This window comes from Hippopotamus amphibius, chromosome 4, assembly GCF_030028045.1.
Source record: "Hippopotamus amphibius kiboko isolate mHipAmp2 chromosome 4, mHipAmp2.hap2, whole genome shotgun sequence".
NCBI lineage: Eukaryota > Metazoa > Chordata > Mammalia > Artiodactyla > Hippopotamidae > Hippopotamus > Hippopotamus amphibius.
The window spans coordinates 160936325-160963272 of NC_080189.1; the positions used below are offsets into that span (position 1 = coordinate 160936325).

At 45.6% G+C, this 26948-nt stretch overlaps 1 protein-coding gene across 1 annotated transcript; it reads left to right on the forward strand.

The window, feature by feature from the left end:
- The first annotated feature begins 210 nt into the window (after positions 1-210).
- On the forward strand, positions 211-20893 carry BATF (basic leucine zipper ATF-like transcription factor). The gene is made up of 3 exons (XM_057733549.1): positions 211-492; positions 2798-2902; positions 20322-20893. The coding sequence occupies exons 1-3, from the start codon at positions 430-432 to the stop codon at positions 20529-20531; spliced, it is 378 nt and encodes a 125-aa protein (XP_057589532.1). The 5' UTR covers positions 211-429; the 3' UTR covers positions 20532-20893.
- Positions 20894-26948: the final 6055 nt, after the last annotated feature.

The following is a 26948-nucleotide window of genomic DNA, read 5'->3' on the forward strand; positions in this document are numbered from 1 at the left end:
TTTTCATCAATTGAAGAGAACTGTTCTGTCTTTCAAACTGTCGGAAGGTATCTGGGGTTTTGTGTATTTTTTTTTTCTTTCTTTCACATAATTCTGTCTTTTCCCAGATATGTATTTGCTCTCAAATTAACTTCTAACTTGTTTAAATTTCCGCCCATGTGACTTCCAGCGCGAGTTACCAGAAACCACAAGAGAGAGAGAGAGGGCGCGAGCCCCAAAGCAAGCGACATGTCCCTGTGGGGAGCAGAGCCTCTGCACCCCAGAGTGAGGAGGACGCCGGGGTCAGAGGTGGCTGCAAGGCGGGCAGAGGAGGGCCCTGCGGTGGGGGGTGGGCTGGTGGCCCGGGAGCAGTCAGGAAGGGAGGCCGGCTGGTGACAGGAGAGCCCAGAGGCGCGTGGGGCTGCGTGGAGAGCCCGGAAGACTGCGGCCATGCCTCACAGCTCTGACAGCAGCGACTCCAGCTTCAGCCGCTCTCCACCCCCCGGCAAACAGGTAGGGTCCTGCCTTCCCCCACCCCTCCCTTCTGATTCTCCGGGGGAGGGCAAGGAGAGGGCCAGGCTGCCTCGGCTGCCCAGGGAGCCGAGGGGCCAGGAGATGGCTGGTGGCAGGAGCGCTCCATTAGACTTAAGACACGGGATCTGCAATGAGGCTGTGCGTTTCAGCGGAGACCCTCATCCTTCTGCCCATCCTGCCAACTGATGCCCTCCTTGTTCCTCAGTGGTGCCCATCGCCTCCACCTCACCTGGGTTCCCACCCCATGAAGCTTTCGAGGAAGCCAAGAGAAGAATGAGCGCGAAAGAACTCTGGTCTCTCAGAGGAGTCTACCTCTCTCCAAGGCAGGAGCGAAGAGAGAGGAGGAGCGTTAACGCGGGCTGCAGGCATGCACACCCTAATGCCAGATGGTTGCCCAGGAGACACCGGCAGGATGAGAGAAGAAAGGGATGGGGGAAAGTAATGGGGTGAGGGGGGAGCCAGTTAGAAGGAGGAGGACCCCGCTCCAGCTCGGAAGGCTCTATCTCATCTCCCGGGCACGGCACCTGTTGCTAGCACGGGTAGGGGATCAGGGGCTGGGGGAGGAAGGAAATGAGTCAGGAGATGCTTCTGGGGACTTGATGACATTCCTTGGTAGCTCAGCTCAGCTCTGGGGAAACCAGAGAGATGAAAATAGAGATTCTGGGAGCTTTGGGAGTCTAGATTGTGACTTCCAACTCAAAAGTTTTCAGCTTGAGGGTTGCCAAAACACACACACACACACACACACACACACACACACACACAAAACAAGGGCACCCTGGCTGCCTGGCAGCTCCGGAGGCTTTCTCCTCACCACATTCTTTGACAGTCCTCTCTATTGGCAGCCCTCTTCCTACTCATCCAATGTATCAGTGGAGGACAATTGCTTATCCAACTTTGTGGTTTAAAAACTTCATTCTTTCCTTAGCATGGATATCCAAGAGGGCTTTCAAAATGCTGCAGCCCAAATACCAGTATATAAACATATACTACAGCTTCTTTCATCAGTGTCTAATAGAAGAGCAGCAGGTAGAAAGGAGTCCTAGTGGAGACCTCTAGAGGACAAACAATCCAGCCCTCTGCTCAAAATGGTATCAGAATGGTTCAGACTGCCTGGAAGTTTGTACTCTTCTTAGGAAGGAAATTACTCATGGCTTTCATGGTAATCTGGTTCCCCATCCCCCTTAGAGAAAGACCACTTCCTTCCCATCTAACCCAATGCCCTCCGACTGCAGTGGCCTGGAAGTATTAGGCACATTGGTGAGACATATGCTTGGTGGGCAGAGTCTTGCCCGAGGAGCTGTGTCCCTCTAGCTTGTGGAGACATGAGAGGGGACAGGGCAGGTGGTGCAGAAGGGTTTCATTCAGACTCCTCCACCTACCCCACAGCATCTGGGGGAAAGCCGAAGCTAACCTCTCTGCCCAAGTAGAGCACATGTCCACCTGTGGGGTGCACTTAGAGAACATCCATAGGTACCCATCTCTTCCTAAGTACCCATCCACTACCTGCCATGGCCAGGTAATCTCCACCATTAAAACTGTTTTTGGTCTCCAGTTTGTACTAGGCATTGTGCTAAAGGCCATGGGCGATGTCAAGGTCACTGAGCATAATGAAGGGAAAGCAGGGGAAGAAGAGGCAGATCTGGGATGGGGATGTCAGTCCAGGGGTGCAGCAGAAGACACAAGGGGTACAAACCAGTTAGGTAGTGGTGGCAGGGGAGGGGGTAGCTTGTAAAGGCATCAGACTTAGCATTGGAAGATGTAATTCCCACATTACCGTGAGCTCTTGGGCAAGCTCTTTGAGCCTCATTTCTCCACATATAAGACAGAAATAACTGTATCAACTTGCAGAATTGGGGAATTCAACAAGCGCACCTCTGAGAAAAAACAGTTGCACAGATGCTGGCACATAGTAGATGCTCAACAAAGTGTTGGAAAAAAAAATAGCAAGAAGGTTCTAGGCCAAAAGTGCAAGGGTAAGGGTGGAGCAGCCCTGAAGAGGAGAGGTGATAAAACACACTTCATCGCCTTAACCATCTTTTTCCAAATACAGCCCTATTGAGGCCTCAAGCTCTTTTGCCCTCTTCCTGTACCTTTTCACCAAAGTTTTAGAGACATAAGAGAGTGTAAAAGTGTGGGAAAGAGTTCCCTCTTGGGTTCAGCCTTTTGGTAAACAAAGATGAAGAAATGGAAGGGTGGACAGCCGGATACCAAACACCCTGAGAGCCTGCTTCCACTCAGAAGAGAATAGACTCCCCTAATTCTCATCATCTCTGCTTCCCAGGACTCATCTGATGACGTGAGAAAAGTTCAGAGAAGGGAGAAAAATCGCATCGCTGCCCAGAAGAGCCGGCAGAGGCAGACACAAAAAGCCGACACCCTCCATCTGGTGAGTGTTCAGAACTTTCTTCATCCTCTTGAGCCACAGGCTTTGCTTCCTACCACCTGTGGATGCCTGGACCATAGCTTTGAGTCTGCCTGTGTGGGAATGTGTATATGAGAGAGTCAGTGGAGGGGTGAGGGATGCAGGTGAGGTGGGGAGGGGAGCTCTCCTGTGAGTGCATTGAGAAGATTCTGGTAGCAGGGGATGGGCCAGGAGGCTGAAAGAGAAATGAGCCCCAAGAGGGCACGAGGAGTGAAGGAGCTGAGTGTGGGCAGCCTGAGGCTGGTGGAAGGCAGATCCAAAAGCAGGACTGCCTTTGGGAGGAATTTAGAAGGTTGTTATATGCTTTGGGGGAGCCCATTACCCAAAGCATTACCCCGTGACTCCGTCACTTCGACTGCTAGGAACACATATAGTCCCAACCCCTGGGAGGCCAGCTGGGCAGCCACCCTGAGCCCTGCATTTGGGACAAGGAGGTCCACAGGATGCTGTACTCCACAACCTCTTTTCTGAACGTTATTAAGGTTTGATTTCAAATTTCTATTTTGATGATATTCCACAGGGTCTGTGAAAGATAAAGTTTCAAGTGCATGTATCTGGGATGGTCACCATCCTGGCTGAGTTGCCTCCAGTCTCACACTTTCTAGGGAAGCCCTGATCTTTGACTCGAACAGGGACTTTGGGTGATCTGAACTGCATTTCCACCAGTAACCCAAGATGCTGGTCAGTGTTTCTAAATTCTGGCTGTGTGCTTCATAAAGCAAAGCTTCCTCCTCATCTCCCACACCTTACCACCTCTTCTCTCTTCACTCTGCCCCTTAACTTGCTCCCTGTTCAACCAACTCTTATTTCACTGGCTCCTTCCTCTTCCTCTTCAGCTCTTCCCTTAGCAACTCTGCCTTCCTGTCCTTCCTCCTGAATCATTCCCAAACCTCGAGCATCCTAGTGACTCATTCCAGTGGTGAAAAGGGCAATAGGCACCAAAAATGAATATGCTTATGTTTATTTGAAAGATTAGACTGGTGATTGACCAGTTAAAGAATAGTTGTTTTAATCCTATCAAGAGAAAGTAAGATGTAGTTTTAGGTAAAGAGATGCTGCTTTTAGCTTTGTAAGGAAGCAGAGAGCAGGCTGCACCAAGATCTCTGATTGGATGCTTGTGTTTGATTTGATACATATTCAACATCTTCCATTACATACTATCATAGTTTTATGTTTATGAATATTTGTTGAACTGAAAGAAGGAATGAATGAACACCAAGTCTGTTCTTCTCTTTGGTAGCTGTGATCAGCAGTCTAAATGTTAAGTTGGTGGTGGCCCTGCTGCTTAAATGTTCTCCATGATTTCGTTATGGCTTAGGGGCTCACAACACTCTAGTTTACTATTTTAAGTTTGAAAAAAATCTGTCATCACTTACTTTGTCTCCATCAGAGTCTGATTCTAATTTAATATTCTTTAGAGCAAGCAAGTGAACAAATAAATAAAAATTAGTAAGGATAAAACCTACCTTTTTGTATAAGTAGACAATGTCCTAAGACTGGAAATCTGCAGTAAGCTTCATAAGTTTGTAATATTAAAAAAACAAAAAACCATGGAAACTAGGTATAGCTCAGCAGTGCCACAGTCATAAGGACACAGTTTGAATCCCAGTTCTGCCATTTGCTCTCTGTGTGACCCTCCTTAGACCTTAGAGATGTTCTTAACCTCCCTTAGACTCAGTTCCCTTATTGGGAAAATGGACAGTAACTACCTCATGTAGTGTGTATAAAAAGCTTAAGCATCAGTCCCTGGCATATCATAAATATTCAAAACTTTTAAGTATAATAAGAGTAATATTAATAATAGTTATTATTAGAAGAAACAAGATAATCATAACTAAGATTTTATGTATATGAATTTATATTTATATATAAATCACAGGATCTCAGGGCTGAAAGACTTCTAAAAGGCTAGAAAGTTCAGACACACTTTTAATGCTTGAGACTCTCTACAACACCCTCCATAAATGATCCCCAATGTACGCCTGGTCACTTCTACTAGTGATGGAGAGCACCCTGCCTCCTGACAGGAGCAGAGGAGTCTTCCCTATCTCGAGCTTTGCCACTGTCTCCCTGGAAATTCAACGGCGTGGTCTTCCTCAACCCCTTGGGGACATATCGATGAGGGTAACATGTATGTTTCTTTGCTGTGGTAAGCTTCTCAACACTGATTCAGCTGTCTCTCTTTGCACGACAAGAGTTAGAACCAGAAGATTTAGCCCATCTGATTATACTAGCCATGGGATAATTTCTGGGGGTTTGGGGGTCCATAGAGCCCCTAGTCATGTAGTCACCGTGTCCACACTCAAACCCCCAGCCTCAGTCTCTAGAATGTTTGCATCTTTCCCACACCTGGACACAAACTCCTCCCCACTCCTTTCTTTTGAGCACCCTGGCACACATCTTCGCTTTTTGCCCAGTAAGTAGGACACCTCAGAGTTTACACAGCAAGCCTGAGGGTTGCAACCAATGTGACTTATGTTTCTTGACTTTGGGTAGAAGCTTTTGGCAGCAACAGATAAATCTGCCACCATCAAACGGCAGGTTTGGCTGTGATCTGAAGTGTTCATTTCCTCTCAGACAGTAATCACCCATCTTCTGCATCCATGATGCTCTTAATTGTTTATGATTCAGGTAGAAAAATCTTCTACTTTCCCACCAGCATCCTTAGGGCTGGGTGCTGGGTTTGCCCTTGACCCCTTTCCATGTTTGTTTCCGCATGCTGAGGCTCTGGAATCATTCTCCAGCCCTCAGATGTAGTCGCAGGACTATCTACAAGACGTTAAAGACCAGGGTTTAGAAATTACTGAGCATACAGTACCAGGTTTGTATTAGCGTGCTAGCCTCATATATGCTGGGGTAAACATTGATTTCTCGGTTTCAGCTTTGTCACTGTTCTCTCTCTTAAAATACCAAAAGAATTATCCTGTTTCTCTAGTGAGAGTGTGGGATACCTATTATTTAACATTTTCAGTATCTGTCCTATAAGTGCTTTACACCAAAACACTGTGTATTGATTGCTTTTAAAATAGAGTAGGGACGTTTCTGCTTTCAACACTGTGTTTAACCTCATGCCAATGTTATAACCTCTCTGGCCTTGATGACCCCTCACACAAGCAGAATCAGGTGCTTCTTTTCATAATTGTAATTATCAACAAAGTCCACATTCCACGGGGTTTTTGTTTTGTTTTGTCATTTTGGGCCGCCCTGCGTGGCATGCGGGATCTTAGTTCCCGGACCAGGGATTGAACCTGTGCCCCCTGCAGTGAAAGCACGGAGTCCTAACCACTGGACCACCAGGGAAGTCCCCCACATTCTGCTTTAGTTCTCTTTTGGTTGGTGTCTCACACAGCACTCATCACACTCCGTTCCTTTTCTCCTGCAGTCAACTATAGAGTCCGTTAGGTATAGTAAAGACATTGATTAAAAAGGAGAAAGTCATATCTTGACCCGTTCATTTTCAGAAGATATTAGTAGCTAATAAGTGGATCCAAGGTAATCAGCTGAAAAACTATTAAAAATAGTAAGAATCCACTTATCTTTCAAGTTAATGCAAAAAGTCATAACTTTTCCTAAGCAAATTAGATTAGAAAATTTAATAGGTAAGAAAGATTCTGTTTGTAATACCAAGAACAGCAAGTGGAAGGAAGGAATAAATTTAACAAAAAATATGCGGGGTTTAATTTTTTTAAACATCAAAATTATTCTAAGTGATTAAAAAACACTCAAATGGAAAGATATGCCTTATGTAAAGATAGCAGCTCTCCTTAAGTTAATTTAGAAATGTAATTAATTTATTGTGATCTAAATAAAATAGGATTTTCTAGGTATGGGAGGAAAATGAAATTAGCTATTCTAAGTAGCTGGTGAAAAATAACGATGTGAGAGTTTCCAGGAAAATTCTATAGAAGGAAGGTCATTAGAGACAATTAGCTGAATAAGATATTGAAGTGAATCACAAATATAGAAATCAAAACAGTGTGGAAAAGGCAGAACATTGGACAGAATAGAACCCAGATATAGACCTCCATGCAAGCTCAAATATAAGACCAAATACAGATGTCAATTCCTAAGACACAAGTACAGATGCAAAATGTCTAGGATGGCATTTCAAACCAGAAAAAGAAAGATTAACTATTCGGTAAATAGTGTTGGGACAACTGGTTAGTAGTTTGGGGAAAAAAAAAAGCTAGAGTCTTCGTTTCTTATACAACACAGGTAGATTAAATGTATAAAAAGATTAAAGAAATTTGAAAAAATTAGCATTAAAAATATTTATCTTGGAATTAACTATTTTCTGGAAAAAATGCAAAACCCTGAAACCATAAAGGGAAAGATTGATATACATTACCTTTATACATAAAAAGTGAAAATGTCTATACAGCTTAAAGTACCTAATATGCAAAATCAAAGGCAAGTGAAGACTGGGAAAAATACCTGCGACACATATGACCAAAAAAGGGCATATGTGCTTAATATATGAGAGCTCTCGTAAGAAAACGATCAACAACCCAAAAGAAAAAATGAGCTATAATTAGGAATAGGCAATTTACAAAAAGAGAGAAATAAATGACAAATAAATATGGAAAAGCTGCTAGACCTTACTTAGGGAAATGACAAATTAAAGCAACACTTAGATCTCCTGCAGATTGGCAGAGACAAAAAATGTTGCTAATATACCATGTTACCAGGGTGATGGAGAAGCAGGTACCACCACACCCTACCAGAAGTATAAGTCGGTACAATTCCATTAGAGGGCAATTTGACCATGTCCATCCAAATTACAAGTGCACTTAACACTGTAACTTGGCAATTTTACATCTAGGAGTCTGTTTACAAACATACCCACAGATTACACAATTATGTAAAGATAATCATTGCTGCATTGTTTGTCATAGCAAAGACTGGAAACAAGCTAAATATTCATCAGTAAGGGACTCATTAAATAAACGATAGTTTGTTCATTCAGTGGATACCACAAAGATGTTAAAATAACGAGTTATATTCGAACGTGCTAATCTGAGAAGATTATCAAGCATCTATACTCAAGCGAAAAAGTATGAATATGGTGTATAGTTTTCTCCAATGTCTATTTTTAATTAAAAGGAAAACATATATGTGCATATGTGTATAAACTTTAAAATTTTCAAATAGGTTTCCCCCCAAAATTGCTAATGATGTATATTTCTGAAAAGTAGGACAAAAGGTGTAAAGCAGGAGAGAAATACTTTGCATTTTTTTTACCTTTTTGTATAGTTTGGGTGTTTTATTATGTGCTTTTCTTTTTATAATGTAGATATTTAAGTTCCTAGTATCGATCATTATTATATATGCATCAGGGTGATTTTTTTTCTAATCTGATTTCAAATATTGAACAGTCTTCCACTGTGACATTTTATCCCTGGAACATCCTACATAAATATCTCAGTCCTTTGGGACAACAAACTGTCAGTTGGGATTTGTAGTGAGTAATCCTAAGGTGTCTAGCACTAGTAAAGGATGGCAAATCAATTTCATTTGTGTGGTTATCCTGGTAATTGTAGGATATCTCTGGTGCCTTGTAGCAGGAAGGATTTTGAGTCTGTGTCCCAGGTTAGTGGGAAAGAGAGTTGAGATCAGTTGAGAAGCTTTGTTCATGGGAAGGCTAAATGTAGAGAAGGTGGTGGGCAGACAGTAATACTAGCCCAGAGCTGTGATGTTGACAAGTCAGATCTGGCCTTGAGGATGGAACTGGAAGCAAAGTAGAGTAACAGGGCCAGATATGGAAGCTGGAACTTCAGGTACTTAGATGGGAGTGGGACAGGAGCTTGCCTGGGGCTGGCCCCTGAAGGAGTCTCACACTAGTTTAAAAAAAGAGAACAATTTACAGGTTCCAGGGGACATCTTTAATGCCATATATAACAAACATCATGAGTGTAAATTATGCCTGAAATTAAGCTCATGCTGTGAGAAATAAGGTATTTACAACTGAGTAATGGAGGAAATGAAGCTCAGCAAAAATGTTAATTTCCCAGACCTCCTTAGAAAGAGACGCTGTTGTTCTTGGCCTTCTGGAAAGGCCTAGGAGAGAAGCCAGTACATGGTGCTTTTTCATTCCGTCAGTTTTTTTGTCTCTCTGAGACACCATGCCATAAGGTTTATTGGCATAGAGAAGTCATAGGTGAAATAAAATAAAACAAAATGAAAACCACAGAAAGAATGTTCTAGCTAGTTCCACCCTAAAGAAGTTCAGTGTAAAGTCAATGAACTTTCTGTGGAAAAGAGATATTTCTCTTTGGCCTCTATTGCTATGAATTTTTATTAAAATCATATTGATTGAACACGACTCTGTACCAGGCACTGTGTGTTACACACTATCTCTGCGGTATCTCATTTAAGCTGCACAAAAACCTTATTTTGTCATTCCTGTGTTAGGTTAAGTAACTTGTCTGAGGTCATACATCTTGTAACTAGGTCTGTCTGACTTCAGAACCCATTTTCCTAACCACTAGGCAACACAGCCTCTTCCTTTGGACTCTAATGAAGATGTAGTCATCTTCCCTAATTGATCCTCCTTGAATCTCTTTCTGAATTTTTTTCTTTTGTTCTTTAAGCAACATCCTCCAAGGTTGACACTTTTCCTCCTCCATCATTAGGCCTGGTCGAGAAAGTAATGATGTCTCTAAGCAATAGATCAATATAGCCATTGATCTATCGCTTTTAAAGCAATAGACTTTTTTAGAGAAAGCTGTGTAGCAATAAATATTAACATCTTGCTCTTTGGCACAGCAATTCCACTTACAGGAATCTGAGGAAACAACGATGCACAAAGATGCCCAATTCATCATTTGTAAACAGTGAACACTTTATCAATACTATAAAATTGGACATATGCTCAACTACTGGAGATCAAGTATATTACAACACATTCATACACTAGAATTTTATGCTGGCAATAAAAATGACTAAGTGGATCTGTATTTATCAACACAGAAAGATGTCAATGACACAGCATTGAGTGAAAAAGCAAGTGATGAAGAGTATGCAGAGTATAATCACGTTGATGTAAAATTTGTGGTTTGGGGGCATGTTTGCATGCATAAAGAGATGTCTGGAAGAATATTCTCCAAAATGATAACAGCGGTTATTTCTGAGCGGTTGAGTTTTGAATAGCTCACCTTACTCCTGGTACTTTTCTGTGATTTTTTTTTTTTATGATGATGAATGTGTACCATTCTAAAAATCAGAACAAAAAATTAGACTATTCTCATTTGGGAAAGAAAAACACACTAAGGAAGTCACCACCCCTAACTGCTTGTCCTGTTGATGATGGGTCAAGGTGGTTATGGTTGCGAGGCATACTTGAAAGGAGGCCAGCTTCTCACTGGTCTTCGCATCATAGGGAATTTCTGTCTAAATGGGATTACGTGTTCCAGATCAGAAATTGATGGCACCCATTCTCCTGAAGTCTTCATGAAGCTGTTCTCAGCAGCTACCAGGCTACTTTCTCTTGGAAAGGATGAGGGAGTCTCACCAAACCCCAAGCTGCTCTAGGGTTTTCTCAGTCTCCTCTGTAGGACTCGGTCTGTAGGAGTCCAAGGGGGTTTCATAGATTGGTTCCACAGGACAAAGTGTCCTTCAGATTGTGGGGTATCTGTAGAGGATCCTGCCATGGGGCCACATGGTAGCTTGTGGAGGGAATAACAATAACTCTAGTCACCCTTCTTGATGGAATCACGGAAGTAAAAGGAAACTCAGAGATGCTCTAGGTCACCCCGCCGTGTTACCAGTGAGGACCCTGATGAACACAATCCTCTTGCCTTGCCACCACTTGCTTTTGTTTTTGTGCCACTTTGCTGAACAGGACTGTGCTCTGCAGATGGTGTTGCCCTCACATGTCCTTTTGCAAAGGGTGAGCCAAGAAGTAGGTCATTAACTAGGACACATAAATGGCCTAGACACTGTTCAGCAACAGAACCCAAGCACACAGCAAGAGACCAGAAAGGCAGAGAGTCCCAGGCTGAGAAGGGCTAAGCTTAAATGTTCCTCTATTTGAAAAAGGTTTTAAAGTTGTAATCCAAAATCAAAGAGACAATGACATATTGGGGAAATATTTGTTTCAAATTAAATAAATTCAGATTTAATGTTTATTTATTTATTTATTTATTTATTTTAATGTGGACCATTTTTAAAGTCTTTATTGAATTTGTTACAATATTGCTTCTGTTTTATGTTTTGGTGTTTTGGCCACAAGGCATGTGGGATCTTAGCTCCTCAGCAGGAATTGAACCTGTCCCCTCTCACACTGGAAGGTGAAGACTTAACCACTGGACTGCCAGGGAAGTCCCCTTGATTTAATATTTATACTATAGAAAGAACATCCTTTTTAAGAAAAACATCAAGACTCCAATAGATAAGTGGGCAAAGGCTATGAACAGAAAGCTATGTAACATTTTTTCCTACCAAAATGAAAAGAACCCAATTTTCTATTCTCATTGTGAAGACAATACACACCATGGATTTCTCAACCTCGGCAATATTTTGAGTTGGACAATTCTTCATTGTGTGTGCTTGAGGGGGTTGGTCATGCATTGCAAAATGTAAAATGTACCCACTAGATGCCAGTAGGACCACCTCACCCCTCTAGCTGTGAAAATCAAAAATATTTCTAAATCTTCCCAAATGTTCCTTTGGGGGCAACACTGTCTTTGGTTGAGAATACTGTACTAGGGAATAGACATGTAGAAATTTCTTCCTTAGCTATCGATAACTTGTAACATTAAAGTGAAATTAAGAAACCTTCAAAAAGTTAGTTGGCAAAATAAATTATTTAAAATTACAACACCAGGACCTTCCCCAGTGGTCCAGTGGTTAAGACTCCAAGCTTCCACTGCAGGGGGCCTGGGTTCGATCCCTGGTTAGGGAACTAAGATCCCACATGCTGAGTGGCATGGCCAAAAAAAAAAGAAAAGTCACCTAAAATTACACCACCTAAATCCCAATGAGGCTGTAGTAAAATTAATACATACACTCACTGCCAATGATTGTATATCTTACATAACCCTTTTATAGCAATACTTACCAAGAACTGGAAGATGTTCACTGCAGTATTATTTATAACAGCAACCAAAATGTCCAGCATTAGAAACCATGTTAAGTAAACTGCAGATCATCTATTTCTTAACGTCACCATTAAAATAATAATTATGGTGATTTTGTAAGTATGACAAAATTATGAGAGAAAGGAAAATGCAAATTGTATATGTACTCTGAGATTTTATAAAATAAGTATGCACATTTGTTAAAAAGGACAAGAAGGCAACATGTACAAATGAAAAGAGTCGTGTTTGAGGACTAGGATCATGAGTGGGTATGTTTTTTAAAAAATATCTTTAATGTAGTTATATTTTTTATTTAAAAAAACATAAGAAAATGATCAATTAGAGCACTAAGTGAATTCTGGTGGAAACCAAGGATGAGAACAGAGAGGGTATCATTGAGTTAGAATTTGGGGGACAGGCTTTGGTAGGGGATCTTATAATTTATCCTCCAAATAGGAACACTTTTGAGAGTGAAAAGAGGCACTAGTAAAAATTACACTAGAAGAATAGCTATGAACTGGGACTGTCCCAGTAAACATCTGGTCATGCTAGATTTAGGAAGCAAGGAGGGTGACCTAAGGCTCTTAGGAAAATTCAAGAGTACTAATAAAGTTCAGAGCCAAGCAAAGGGAACTAGATTCCTGGTGACGAAATGCAATTTCCTTTACCAGATGACCCTGTAACTAAAATATTTTCCAGGTACTCAGCCGGCACAAGAATATGCTGTATTGCTAAGACGGTGGGGTGGTCCAGAAAATGACAAAGCAAAGGCCATGTTCCTAGTACTAGAGCCCATGTCAGCTAGATAAATGAATCTAGAAATGATTCATTCTGCTATACAAGTATATATGAAATGTCTCCTACGCGCAGTTTTTCTAGGCACTGAGAATTAAGCAGGGACAAGACAGACTAAGTCCCTGATTTCAGGGACCCTACATTCAATCAGAAGTCAGACTGGAAAATCAGCTGACCAATTGTTATTATTTCACTAATCACACAAAGTGAAGAGGGCTTCGAAGAAAACCAAACAGTGCAAATGTTGACAGTGACATGGGGACAGTGATCAAAGAAGGTCTTTATGAGGCCCTGACATTTGAGATCAAATTTGAGTCAAGAGAAAGAGCCTGGGAAGATCCGAGCAAAGGATGCTCTCTGAAGAGCCTTCAGACCAAACTGTGCGGGGCCTGTCAAGGGTCAGAAAGATGCATTGTGGGGCCTGGGACTGTGAGAGGAGGAAGTCAGGAACAAAGACCATGGTGCCAGAGGGAGCGAGAACCAGACTGGGGGTGGGGGGGGAGCGGGGGGGGGGAGGGGCAGTGTCAGCAAAGTGAATTCAGATCCAGCGGGGACAGAGTGGGGGCAGATATATCTGAACCTAAATTCTGATCTATAAAATGGGAAGCAATTACACCTCACTGGGCTGTTTGAGAGTTAATAAGAGAGCAAATGTAAAAAGAAAGAAAGAGTGCATTTTTGTCTGTTTTGTATCAGAGAGAAGATGCAGAGAGGCTGGCATTTTCCTATAAATCAATCAGATGAAGGGCATACATGAAAATGTATGCCCTTCTTTCCGGTTGTTTATACAAACTTTAAGAACACTGTTTCACTGGCTGAGCTCTTCATCACAGCTGGTCAAGTCTCCTTTGCTTGGCATGGTTTGGACAGGTCAAGTTCAAGCCAGGGAAATTGCGTGCAGGGTTCTCACAGTGGTGCAATTCTGCTGCCACCACCCCACAGCTTTAGTTTGGGGAGCAAAAGTGTTGCTAACCAGGGGTTTGACCAGGCCTTTTTTTAAAAAGCAAAACGAATCTCTTACACTCATTTGTAGCTATCTTAGAGTTAAAAGTAGAAGCTATAAAAGCACTTAAATGCTTGGTTAAACACTCCCCGGGAAATTTCATGGACATCACAAACTTAGTAGACTCTTGAAATGCAGCTCTCAGATTTTGGTAAATTATTACAGACTCCAAGTTGGCAGTCAAGCAACATGATTTTACTGAACACTTACTATGTGCCAGGCACAGTCCAAGTCACTAAGGACAAAACCGTGAAGACAAGGATAGCTTCCGCCCTCATGAAGCTCAATAAACCAAAGGACAAATAGTTGGATAAAGTTATCATTAATGAGATTCCAATAATTCCTACCTCTCACCTTTCCATAAGAATGAACTACTCTGGGCTACCTGAAGTTTTCACCAAATATAAGACTCTTTGCCTTAAATAGCCATTTACTTTTAGAAAAATATTTTGACTTAGAAATATCTTCCTCCTTCTTTACAGTTCTTTATGTTTATATTATTTATACTGTTATAAAATATATATAAAATAAAATATAAATATATAGCATATGATGCAATAAATTTAACAAAATCAAACACTGTATATGTTTATGTTGTTATATCCTCTAAAAGAGGAATCTGCTATGAACGTGCTTCCCAAGCAATTTGCTCATTAAGGTCACCTGGGAAGTATTTTTTTAATCGCTACCCAAGACCCAGTCTGGAACAATTAAATTGAAACCTCTTAGGGGTGAAATCCAGGAATTAAGATTTTTTTTTAAAGCTCCTCAGGCAACCGCAATGTGCAGCCAAGGTTGACAATCAGGGAGCAGTGACATTTGAAGTCTGTCAGGTGCATGTGGTAGAATGTGTGGAGTGAATTTGGGGCAATTTTGTGGGTATATGCCCAGACGCTCTGTCCCAGAGGCCCGGCAGCTTAAAACAAAACAAAACAAACAATTCAAACCTTGATGCTGATGTTTATTTTTTAAAATCGGACTTGCTAGTGACAACCTTTCTAACTTGAGGTGTCAGGATTGCATTCTGTTACGAGTTATATAAAACTATCAAACAGAGGCATCGGCAAGTCACCATTTGTATTTTATATTTTTCTCATATAATAAGAATTTCAGAAGTAGACAGACCCAGGGGTAGTGCAAGCATGTCGTCCATGAACCAAGCTCCTTCTCTCTCTCTGTGCCGCTGTCCTCAGTGTGTGGTTTTCATCCTCAAGGCTGCAAGATGGCTGCTGAACCTCCAGGCATCAATCTGTGTCCAGGGAGGGTAGCCTTTGTCTGATGAGGCTTTGCCTTTTTCCCCTGGGAAGTGAAGTTGGTCCCCTCCCTCCCCCCCCCCCCCCGCCCCTTATATTTCTGCTTATGTCTTATTGGTCAGACTCTCACATGGTCATAGCTACCTGCAGGAGAAGCTGGGTAGTTGAGGAATTCTTTTCCCAGCCTCCAGAGGAAAGGGGGGGAAGGAATCTGGGACAGATGTTGAGTGAGCCAACCTATAGCGTTTCTCACATATGAGGTCAATGAGATCATATTCCTGAAAGCCAAAGAACAAGGGACAGGACCCCAGGCAGGGCCCTGAGGGGCGTGGCTGATGTGGCTAAACAGCCGTGGATGATGAGGTGCTGACGGTCCTGGAGCTTTAGCTTTAAGGTAGGAAAGTCAAGATTTCTCCAGAATTATTCAGTGCAAAGACCTGTGGTTTAGTGATTCCTCTTCTCATCAGGTGAGGAACAGGAGTTGGGGTTAATTTCCCCAGGACTGGCGGGAGAGGTAGGTGTATATCCCACTATGGCTTGGGATGTGCCCTACCTCTCAGTTCACAGGCCCCTTCAGGAATGGTGGGCTCCACCCTATGTCTGTGTGGGGGGTGGGGTTGCGAACTGCTGGAGACTGAACAAATGGCTGGGGGTGAGGGACCTGAGCTTCACACGCTGCTCTCGCCCCGAAGTGTGCGTGGGAGCGAAAAGGTCACCTTACCAATAAATGACTGCATGTTCTGTTGAGGAGGAAACACACAGGGACTATTTTCACCCTTCTGGAAAATGTGATTAGAAAATTCAAGGAGAAGGTCAAGGCACTAAACCAGAACTGGCAGGAAGGAGGACCAAGCCCTGCTCAGAAGGCCTGGAGAGTCCCCGCCAGAGCCCTCGGTCAGAGCCTGTCTTCAACCTTGGTCCCAACTGGTTCCCAGTGGGTAAGGGACCTGCCTGGGGATTCCCCATCATTCAAGAGCTCTGCAGTGACCCCCCTACCTGGCCCCTCCACTAGGGAATTTCCCAGAATGTTCCCACACCCCCAGAAGCCTCCTCCTTAGCCACCCCCAGGCTGCTTGTGGTTCATGGTAGGGGTGGCATCAAGTAACCTTGCAGGTGAGGGTGAATTGTGAATATCAGCATCTCAATTTGCATGAGGAGGGAAAAGAGGGAAGATGAAATTGGAAAGTCTACCCAGCTGAGGCCTCACAGGAGATAATTACCAGATAGCGAAAGATTTAAACAGACTTCAAAGGCAAGAGAGGATGGTGGGCACAGACTTTGAAGCCAGACTGTCTCAGTTCAAGCACTGGTGCTGCAACTGACAAGCTGTGTGACCTTGAATAAGTTACTTAACTTCTCTGTACCTTAGGTTTTCCTCTTCTGCAAAATGTGGCTAATAGTATTATCTACCACATACAGTTGTTGCAAGGATTAAATATAACGATAACTGTAATGTTCTTGGCACATGAGAGTGGCACCTAATAAATGTTAGTTATTCTTAAATCAAACTGGACTATTCTTTTAAAATTTTGGTTTCTGCTAACCTTTCTCAATAAATTGAGTCTATATACCTCTGCTCCCAGCACACACCTACCCCTTCGCAACAGCTAGAGGCTCTAATTGGCTCATACACACAGGTAGTCAGTTTAAAAATCTGAAATATTTGAGTTGCAAAGGGCTCGGAGATCTTCTAATCCTGTGGTTTTCAACATTCAGTGCACATTAGAATGCCCTGGGGAGCCTTCAACAACCCCATGCCTAGACGCACCCCAGACTGGTTAAATCAGAATCAGGCCTTAGTATTGTCAGAACTTTCCAGGGTTCCCATGGAGGCCAGTGTGTGACCATATTGAGAATCATTGTGTTAGTCCAGTTTCCTGTTTTAAAGTGAGGCAACTGAGCCTCAGAGAAGGAAGGGAAGTCACCGAGGATCACCCAGCCAGGACCAGGACCCCAGTCCACCATGAACTGATGGAGCCCACCGTTCGTCACGTATTCCAGACCTTGCCGTGCATCTGGGGAAGGTCTGGCCCTGAGTCAACACTCTCACAGAGTAGCTGGACAGGAGATTCCCTCCCAACCCAGGGCAGGAGGCGATGATCAGCTCTGTGAAGAGTGTGACTGACTCAGGGTTCTTGTACTGTATTTCAGGATCACCCAACCAAGACCCAGTTTTCTCTTGAAAAGCTAGTGACCTTAGTGACCTCTGGAGACCTTGAGTCGCCAAGTCTCTCAGGAGAAGCAGGGGGTGGGTGTGCTAAAAGAAGCGCAGGGCTGAGGCTGGGGAAGCCCCGAGCCCAGCCCTACTCTGCACCTACATGGTTATGGGGCCTTGGATCAGTCACTCACTCAAAGTTTCTGGACCTCTGAGAAAATAAGTGTCTTGAAGTGAATCTAGAGCCCTTTGTCGCGGCAGCTGCCGCCGCCAGCCTGTAGTCATTCTGGGGAATGTGCACAATAGGTTTGTCCCAGGGTCTCAGTTGGCCTCATCAGTAAAGTGGGAGTAGCAACAACAGCTGTCCTTGCATAGCCACCTCCGGGGGTTATTGTGAGGAGCCTGAAGGACCTAAATGAATTCCGAAAAGTAGAAAGCAAGTTAGTGGAAGCCTAAGGGCAGGCTCACCGCTGCCCCACCGTAGGAGAAGAATGCATGTTAGAAGCCCAAATTTACCTTCTAAACATTACTTTCCTTTTCCCCCTGAGTTCTCGGTCTCCAGCTCCCATTGGGAATTTAGGGGGAAGTTAGGGGGGTGTGATCATGGTACCTCCTGGTACCTCTGGGTTAAGAGCTGCTCCCACGGCTACCTTTGCCAGTTGTCCCGTCTGAGAGCCCTTTCCAGCCCCTCCCTGACACAGCCGCAGGGAGGGTCAGAGTGGACTGAGCAGTGGCAGGAGGGGATGCGGAGGGATGAGAGCCTCAGCTCAGCCACTTCCTTCTGCAAGGGAAGTCACACTCTTCCTCTGCTAAGTGTCTGGCTGGCTGCAGGGCCCCCAGGCTGGCAGTGCTGGTTTCTCTGGGGCCCTGGCAGGAAGCAGCCTTGCTTCCCAAGGTAAAGACAAGCTTCTTGTCACAGGGGGTTGTTTTCTAGTTAGAGGCGGTGGCAGTTATGAAGGCTCTCCTAGAACTCTGGGATCTCCCAGGGGGGCGGGGAGAGGGAGAGGAGAAAGCCAGAGCTCAGCAGGGCTCGCTTAGGGAGGAAGAGCCTGCTGTCACTTCCCGAAAGCTGGGCCGGCCTCTAGGCGGAGAGAAGGTCAGAGCGGTTGGTCCCTGCGGCCCGCCTACCCTGCCCCTCCCTTCTGCCTCGGGGTTTGCCCAGGCTCTTCGGAGCACAGAACTTACAGTAAATGTTGTCACCAGTGGAAACTCTCAGAGGGGGCGAGGAAAAGGGCTAGAGGAAGGGGCCAGGACTCCCGGCCCCCAGTTCCCGTCTTACCAACACCCCCCAGTCTCATGTGTTACTTTATCTTACCTTTTCGTAAAGAGGGGATGCCCTCTCTCTGGGATGTGCCCGGAAACCACCAAATGGTAATTTGGTAAGATGAACAAGTCAGTTACACCTTGCAGGAGCAACCAGTGCCCCTGACTCTACCATCGTCGCTCTTGGTATCCCAACTTCCCCACCCAATTTTAGAGGTGGGGGTTTCCTGTGCACTGACCAAGGCACATTTTCCAGCTCAGTGCCACATACTGGATATGCCAGGCTGAGGCTGAGCACGCTCACATGCGTCCTGTACAAATGGATGGAAGCTGGCTTGATGGATGAGGCCACATTCTCCTCTACCACTTAAAAAGAACCCCCGGGTGCATGGGTTAGGGCAACTGGCAGTGTAACTAGCTCTCTCATTAACCTACAGCTCCTGCTCCTGCTGGATTATCTAAGGCAAATTTTAAATGTCAAGTTACATCTGCTCACTGCCCACTGTAATTCTGAGTCAACTTCTAGTCCAGCAGTTGATGTCATCAGGCAGCCGACCAACACACACTTCAGTTCATACTCCATGTCAGGCACTTAAGTGCTTGAATAATTAAAGCAAATTTATTATCATATTTAAAATCAATATCTATTGTTTTCAAACTTGTCTGATCATTAGCGTCATCTCGGGCACTTGTTAAAAATTCAGATTCCCGGAACTCACACCCAATCCCAAACCCACTGGGTTCAAATCTCTAGATTTCAGGAAGGGCCTGGAACTATATTTTTATCAGGCCCTCAGATTAATTCTAATGATACTGCAAGTTTGGAAAATACTAACCTAAGTGAAACAGAACCAGAAAAATAAGACCTGGACTCCAAATATTAGGTCGCTTTTTGAACTGAAATGTAATTTATTTGCATCTCCAGTACCATTTTGTTTCTTCCTCTGTGGGTACCAGTGATTAGCAGAGAAGGTCTATTTGAGTCACAGAATATGAACTTTAAAATCACATTGGAAATGCAATTCCCCTGGGTTTTCTGAAGGTGGGATTTGTTTTCCAGTAAATGCTAATTACCAGGGTGTAGTTGTTGATTAATTAATGATGTGATCAGGAATCAGTGCTCTTTACCCTGAGTTTTTCTGATGAGCATGTATCTGATGGTTCCCTTAAGCAACAGGGGAGCGGTGTTTCTGGGAAAAAGGAAGCACAGGTGCTCGGGACACACCCAGAGTACTACAGAACAAGCTGCTGGGAGAGCAGAATGGCGTGGAATAGAAACTGTGCTGCAGTTGGACCATTTACCATTTAGAAAGACCCTAAACGTTCTAGAATCTGGGTGAAGTAGACAATTAACCATGGACTCCATTTGTAAGTAATTGCAAATGCTGGGAACGTTAGGAGAACACACCACATAACAGAGAAGAAGAGTGAAATTAGTATGAGATGGTTTCATAAACTCTTTTCCATTTTTTCAGGCTCTGGGCTGCCAGCCGGTTTCCCTTGACCTGCACTGGCCACTCTCAACCCTCATACACACTCATAGAGACCTGTGCATATCAGCAATTTCATTTGGTTCAAGCTAATACCTATGCGTATACATGCATAATTGTACATGTGCTTAGATAGGTGCGCCCATCCACGCATAGGACACGCATATATGCACACGTGCACACAACTCGCATGTGCAGAAAAAGTCACGGATGCCCTTCTCCATGTCTGTGCTAGTGAAAATCTAAAGCGGACTCCCGCTTCACAAGCCCCCGCCACCCCATCCCCTTGCAATCTTGCCCGGGGCTCCGACATTAACCTGCAATATCCATCCTTTCCGCGCTCGCAGGAGAGTGAAGACCTGGAGAAACAGAACGCGGCGCTGAGGAAGGAGATCAAGCAGCTCACGGAGGAGATGAAGTACTTCACATCGGTGCTGAGCAGCCACGAGCCCCTGTGCTCCGTGCTGGCCCCCGGCGCGCCCTCGCCCCCGGAGGTGGTGTACAGCGCCCACGCCTTCCACCAGCCGCACGTCAGCTCCCCGCGCTTCCAGCCCTGAGCTCCCCGTGGGCTGGGGAGAGCAGAGCCCCCACCCCCAGCTGCTCCCAGGCCTCGGGAGGGGCACACAGACTGTGACCGGCGGCCCTCGTCCCCCAGCGCTCTCTCTCCACCCGGAGACCCGGAGGCGGGGGCCGGACCAGGACTGCGCACAGGACGCAGCTGCCGGCGGTGTGTGCGGTCTCCCGCCGCGTGGCCGCCCAACGGGCAGCGTGGGCTGGACCTGCAGGTGGGTGGGAGGCCCGATCCAGAGCTGTGTCCCGCATAACGCCCAAGTCCCGTGGCACGGAGGGAGGAGGGTAGGGAAGGGTTATTTTTCTAAATAAACGTTTTAAAAGAAACCAATCTGTCAAGGGCTTGAAACTTTAAGTTCTGCGGGGTTGGGGTCGTTTTCGGTTCTTGGCCTCAGGAGCCCTTAAAGCTCTGCAAACTCTGCTAATATCGCTTCTTTTCCATGACTTGTTAATCTACTTGGGAAGCTGGGTTTTCTCAAAGAAAAATTCTCCTTCTAGGCATCGTCTTGATTTTCCTCCCCAGATCACCTCACTGTGACCTCCCACTTTCCATTCCTCATGGCATCGTGCTTTCTAGATTGTCAGCTCTAGACTTTTCTAGGGTCCTTCTCTAGACAAGAGATGGGATGCTGGTTCGAGGTGGTACTCTCATCTCACACGACCACATTGACTCATCCCTGTCCAGATGGCCAGCGCTGGGGGAAGCTGTGTGCCAAGCGCCATGCAAGGAACTCTAGTAACACAAGGAGCACCTCACATGAAAGCAAGGCTTTCCCCATGCTCTCGTGGGGCAACATGTGGTTCAGAGACACAGGCACGAAGTGTCCTGCTGAGACTCCACGTCCCCTGGGAAGCTGTGAGAAAGCACACACAGCTCTGCCGTCTCTGCAAGGCTCCGCAGGCTATGTTGAGCACAGCGTGAGGGCCGCAGCGCCTCAGATAACATAGCGTTGTCTTCAGGGCTTCAAATCCGCACGTTTTGGCAGAGCTGAAGCCAGGGTGCACTGGTCCCCCTGTTCTGATGCCCCCGCTCCTCTGACATCCCCAGGCCAAGTGCCCTCTGGCCGTACCCACACCACTGCCCAAGAGCCGTGGCAGGGCCTGCCCACACACACGGCCCGTGCTGCACCAGCTGGGGCCCCGTCATGAAAAGTGTCACATGCAGCCCCTTCAGCAGCCTCCCTGTCCCACCCCTTGGTCCTTCAGTGGGACTGCCACTGCCTGCAACCCCTTGGCTGGTGGCCATCTTGGGATGCAATGAGCTCAGGGGAAAGGGAGCAACTGGCCTGCTCCCCTGTGCTGTACCTCCTCAGTCTGCCCACCAACAGCTTTGGTTGGCTTGAAGCGAGGTTTCAGCTCTGGACCTCCCCTGCCCGAGTCTCTCCTAACCCCTGGGATTATGCCAGTGTGGAGCTAGCGTGACTACTAAACTCTGCAGAGGCCTGGAAATGCTGCGTCCTAGCAGGTGCTCACCTGACCTCCTTGCAGCCTACCTCTGGGACGAGTCCAGCCCAAGGGCCTCTGGAGACACATTGCCGCCACTGGGCCCCTCACCCTGAAGCTGATGCCTGTGGATGCCCAGACTGTGGAAAGAGGGCTCAGACAGGCCGGAAGACCTTCCCCGAGGATCAGCCTTGCTTCCAGTGCAGAATCCTGCATTTTAACCTCTGGTCTCCCAACAAAACTTGGTAAGTGAGACTCCCCATCCCGTGCAGGGACTCGGTATAGACTGGAGTGTGTGATGAGGGGCTACAGACCTCTCTCATCAGTTTCCTTAGGGCCTGCTTTCTGGGAGCTGATGCTCTGGGTAGCTTCTTCCCACCCCTGTGTTACTAGCAAAGCAGAGAAGCCAGTGGTCACTTCAGACGTGGCCTGCGTTGAATAGAATTTGTTTTTCTTTCTCAGTCTTAAGAAGCAGAACTTTCCAGCTTGCTCTGCCTGGACCAGGCCTCTCATGGGCCTCTTTCCAATCAGAGGTGTTTCTCCCCACCCCTGCTCTAGCGCTGTGATTTCCCCCCAGAAACCCCCGCAGAAGGCACATGACCAGTGCTGGGCATCTTCTGAATGACATTCAGAGCCAGAATCAGAAATGCAGAGCTCACGTGTGCTGCTCCCGTTTCTCAGCGAGGACTTCTCTTCCCCTTTCATTCTCTACTTTCTAATGACCCCAGGCAGTTCCACTTCTCCTTTCTGATCATTCGGACAGAGGCTGCAGCAGGCTAGGGTGAGTGCCCAAGCTGACTTATTGCTGCACAGGGAAATTGGAGGGGCAGCTGCAGATAGGTTTGAACTTCCAGAGCAGTGACCATGGGTGTCTCACCATCCAGGTTCTGTCCTAGCCCCCTACCCAAGACAGGGATAGTTCCCTCAGACTCGTGGACCGGTGATCTGCACATGCCTCCAGGGCCCAGGCAGGCACTATAAATACATGAAACTCCCTGGAAGCAGGACAGTTGGGAGTGGCGGGGAGTGTGGCAAACTGAGGAGAGAGCGCTTACCTGCCTAAAGCAGACAGCTGCCCCTTGGCTCTATCCCATGCTGCCATGGAATTCAGGCCCAGTATTGCCATAGTTTCCAATTCATCAAGAAAATCCAAAGTCAGAGTTTCTACATGACATCCTACCATTTTTAAAACACTCTGCAAAGAAAATGTGTGTGTGGAGCGGGTTTGCCTCTAACATTTGCAGGGCCTGGAGCAAGAGTACAGACAGAGGCCACATACCATATGTCTAAATATTTACACATTATAAATCCAGCTTATAAAATATGTTAAATACGTTAAACAAGGTATGTTCTTTTCTCCTGCCTTGACAAGTATATCTTCGTCACAACCTGGGAGGCGGGGTTTGAATTTAGAGTTCTTAAAATGCTTCAGAACTGTGTATCAGCACAAGGCAGAACAGGGAGAAACAGCCCCCAGGCTGTAGCCTATTCTCTTCTCATCCCTCCCCTGGCTCCTCCTCAGCAGCCTCGTGTGCATGTCGGTGGAGATACCAGCCTATGAGACTGGTCCATCCACACCCCTACCCCACAGCAGCCATCCCTGGGCCACCCCCTCAGGTCCAGGGGTGCACCTACCAGTGTCTGACCTACTCTGGCAAAGAGTTATCCAATGAAGCGGGCTACAGCTGCTGGAAGTCAGCGCAGGGACACTGGCAGGGAATTCCAATGTGCTGGGTACGTGGGGCACGGTCTAAAGGGAACATGGGGCTCTGGGTAGGCACGTCCCTTTGGTCCTCAGGACTCCTGGCCCCATGAGAAGGGGTATAGCGGGGGAGGGGAGTCCCTGCAATGTGGGGAGCCCAGAGCAGGGACCTCTTTTGCCCGGGTCTGAGGGCGGCCCTGCAGACGTCTGCCAGCTTGTCACTCTGATCTAGGTTAGGGAGGTCTCCCTGGAAAGCCCAGGCGAGGGGAAGGCTCCATGCAGCAAGAAATGGGCACTTCGTTATCTGTCAGTTTGACGTGAGGGTTCCTGGGGCATGTTTGTTTCCCCACCTGCCGTCCTTAGTGTTTATCTTTTACTCGCAGTGTTCTTCCCTGAGTTGGTGTGAAAACAAATTACAGGAAAGCCAGAATTTTCGTCTTCAGATTGACAAGTGTGGGTGGGGAGAGAGAGGGAGGCAAAGTCAACTCAAAGGTCACGGGGTTGCCATCTGCTGGACCCATACTTCCCAGCAGTGTTTATTCATACCTCGAGCCAACGTCCCAGCTGCAGCTGCGACTTCACAGTGAAGGAGCTGGCCGGCTGGGGACAGATAGGCCGTCTCTTTGTGCTGCCCTGGCCTCCTTCTCCTTCACAGGATTCAGTGCCCCCAAGCTGTTCAGGAGTTCCAAGGTGGAATTCCTTGGATTCAGGTGGAAAAGGATGGCCACCTGAACTAAGACCAACAACAGTATAAGGTAGGAAAGACTGAATCATCTTTATCTCAGTCAGAGGGGATTGGCATCTTAAGAGGTACCTAAGGAGAATAACGCCTGGCCCAAAGGAACAATGCCCAATGGTGCATTTTAGCTTGGCAGCCAGTATGTACGTAATGGAATTCTTGTCATGTGGATGACCGGCTACTGCACTGGCCTCATGTGGGTATCAGGGCACTCAGGGCTGGGGGCTAGAAAGGAATAGAGAAATATCCCTCCTAAAAATTTTGTTTCTCAACTGCTTGATATGTGACTTGAGTTAATTTACTTCCAGGAAGATGGAATAAAACCTTGATCCTGGTTTAAAGAATCTACCAGCAGGCAGAGATAAAGAGCCCCTTCGTAGAGGATAAATTTACAGAGACAAATTTCTTTGCTGCTTAGGAGGTTTGTCTCACTACTTCTGGAGGATTGCTGGTGAGAGACCAAGGTCAGAAGCAGTGGCAGAGACTGACAATTGACCTCTCAAGGCCATTCTCCCCTTTTCCCTTACTGCAGAACCCTCATTTTGTCCAGGATGGCAGTGTGCTCAGCTAACAAACATATTTCCCAGACTCTCTTGCAGCTAGGGATAGCCATGTGACACAGGCCAAATGAGATATAAGCAGAAATTGTTGGGTGGGGCTTATGGGAAAGCTCTTTAAAGGTGGGGCCATCTTGGGACTTTCCTGGTGGTCCAGTGGCTAAGACTCTGTGTTCCCAGTGCAGGGGGCCTGGGTTGGATCCCTGATCAGGGAACTAGATCCCACATGCATGCCACAATTAAGAGTTCACATGCTGCAACTAAAGATTCCAAATGCCAAAACTAAAGATCCTGTACACCACAAGTAAGACCCAGCACAGCCTAAATAAATAAATAAATATTAAAAATAAAAAAGAAGGTAGGGCCATCTCAATTGGCACATGCCTTTCTCCTTTCTGGAAGGCAGGTACAATGTAGGAGGTGGGGCAACCATTTTAAGACCATGAAACAAGCATGTACACTAAAGAGGAAAAGAGATTCCAGATCCCTGGTAATACTAAAGAAATGTGATGATTCAAACTCTGGAAGGCCTGCCTCTGGGTTTCTTTTAATTGAAAGTGGATAAGAGTTTATTTGGTTTAGCCACTATGCACAGTAATATGAAGTGCCACTTACCTTAGTCTGGCTAATGCAGGAGCCAAGAGAAACAAACAACCAAACAAGGAATTTACACCATCCCCCCGACTCAGTGGCACTGAATTGAGAGTGATTTTGTCCCTCGAGGAATACTGGGCAATGTCTGGAGACAATTTTGGTTGTTACAACTTGGGAGATAAGTGTTACTGGCATCTAGTGGGTAGAGGACAGGGATGCTGCTAAACATTCTACAATGCCCAGGACAGACAGCACAGCAAAGAATTATCCAGCTCCCAGTGTCAGTAAAGCCAAGGTTGAGGAACCCTGCAGCTAGGGAATTCCCTGGTGGTCCAGTGGTTAGGAGTCAGCACGTTCACTGCCGAGGGCACAGGTTCCACCCCTGGTTGGGGAGCTAAGATCTCACAAGCCTCTCAGCGAGGCTAAAAAAAAAAAAAAAGCAAGCAAATGAGAGAGAGGGAAAGAGAGAAACCCTGCAGGTAGCACTGTGCTTCCAGAGCACTAGGTATTAGCCTACTAGCCTGCCCTGGCACCCTTGTCCATCTCTGGGAAGCAAACCCTGTATACTGGCCAGGCCAAAAAATTCATGTCCTTGACCTTGACTTTCCTCTCACTAAGCCTTTGCTCGTGTGCTGTTTCCTTTGCCTAGAATCCCTCTATCATCTCTTCAGTGAGTCTTTAAGTGGATATTTGAGGAATCTTATTTTAAATAGGATTCTCTGTTGTTTCCAATATAAGTAGCATGAGATGAATCTAATCTAAACGGCATGACTGCATGGCTTTAGTATGCCACCTTAGTTTTTTGAAATTCTACCCATTTGTCAAAGTTCAACTTGATCCACATAGGGCCTGCCTGGAATGCAGGATGATTTTAGATGATACTTGTATAAAACTGAGTTACTTTAGTCAGTATATATTTATTTCAATAAGTTCAGTGGTTTTCCATTTCTTATAATGATATACATCTTCCTTTACAAATAAATTTACTTTCATAAAAATGAAATGAGGGACTTCCCTGGTGGTGCAGTGGATAAGACTCCATGCTCTCAATGCAGGGGGCCCGAGTTCCATCCCTGATCAGGGAACTAGATCTCGCATGCATGCCACAACTAAGAGTTCACATGCCACAACTAAGGAGCCCACGTGCCACAACTAACACCCAGTGAAACCAAATAAATATATATATATATTTTAAATGAAATGATTTAAAGAAACATGCTAAAAACTACAGTCGATTAGGAAACATCACTCTTGTTAATGTACTTGGTATGTAAATATTTGCTCTGCTTTCTGTTGTTGCTTTTTAATGTGCATTGTAGACAAGAAAGGGGTAAAAGAGAGATGAATAAAACTTCCATGTTGGCCAAAA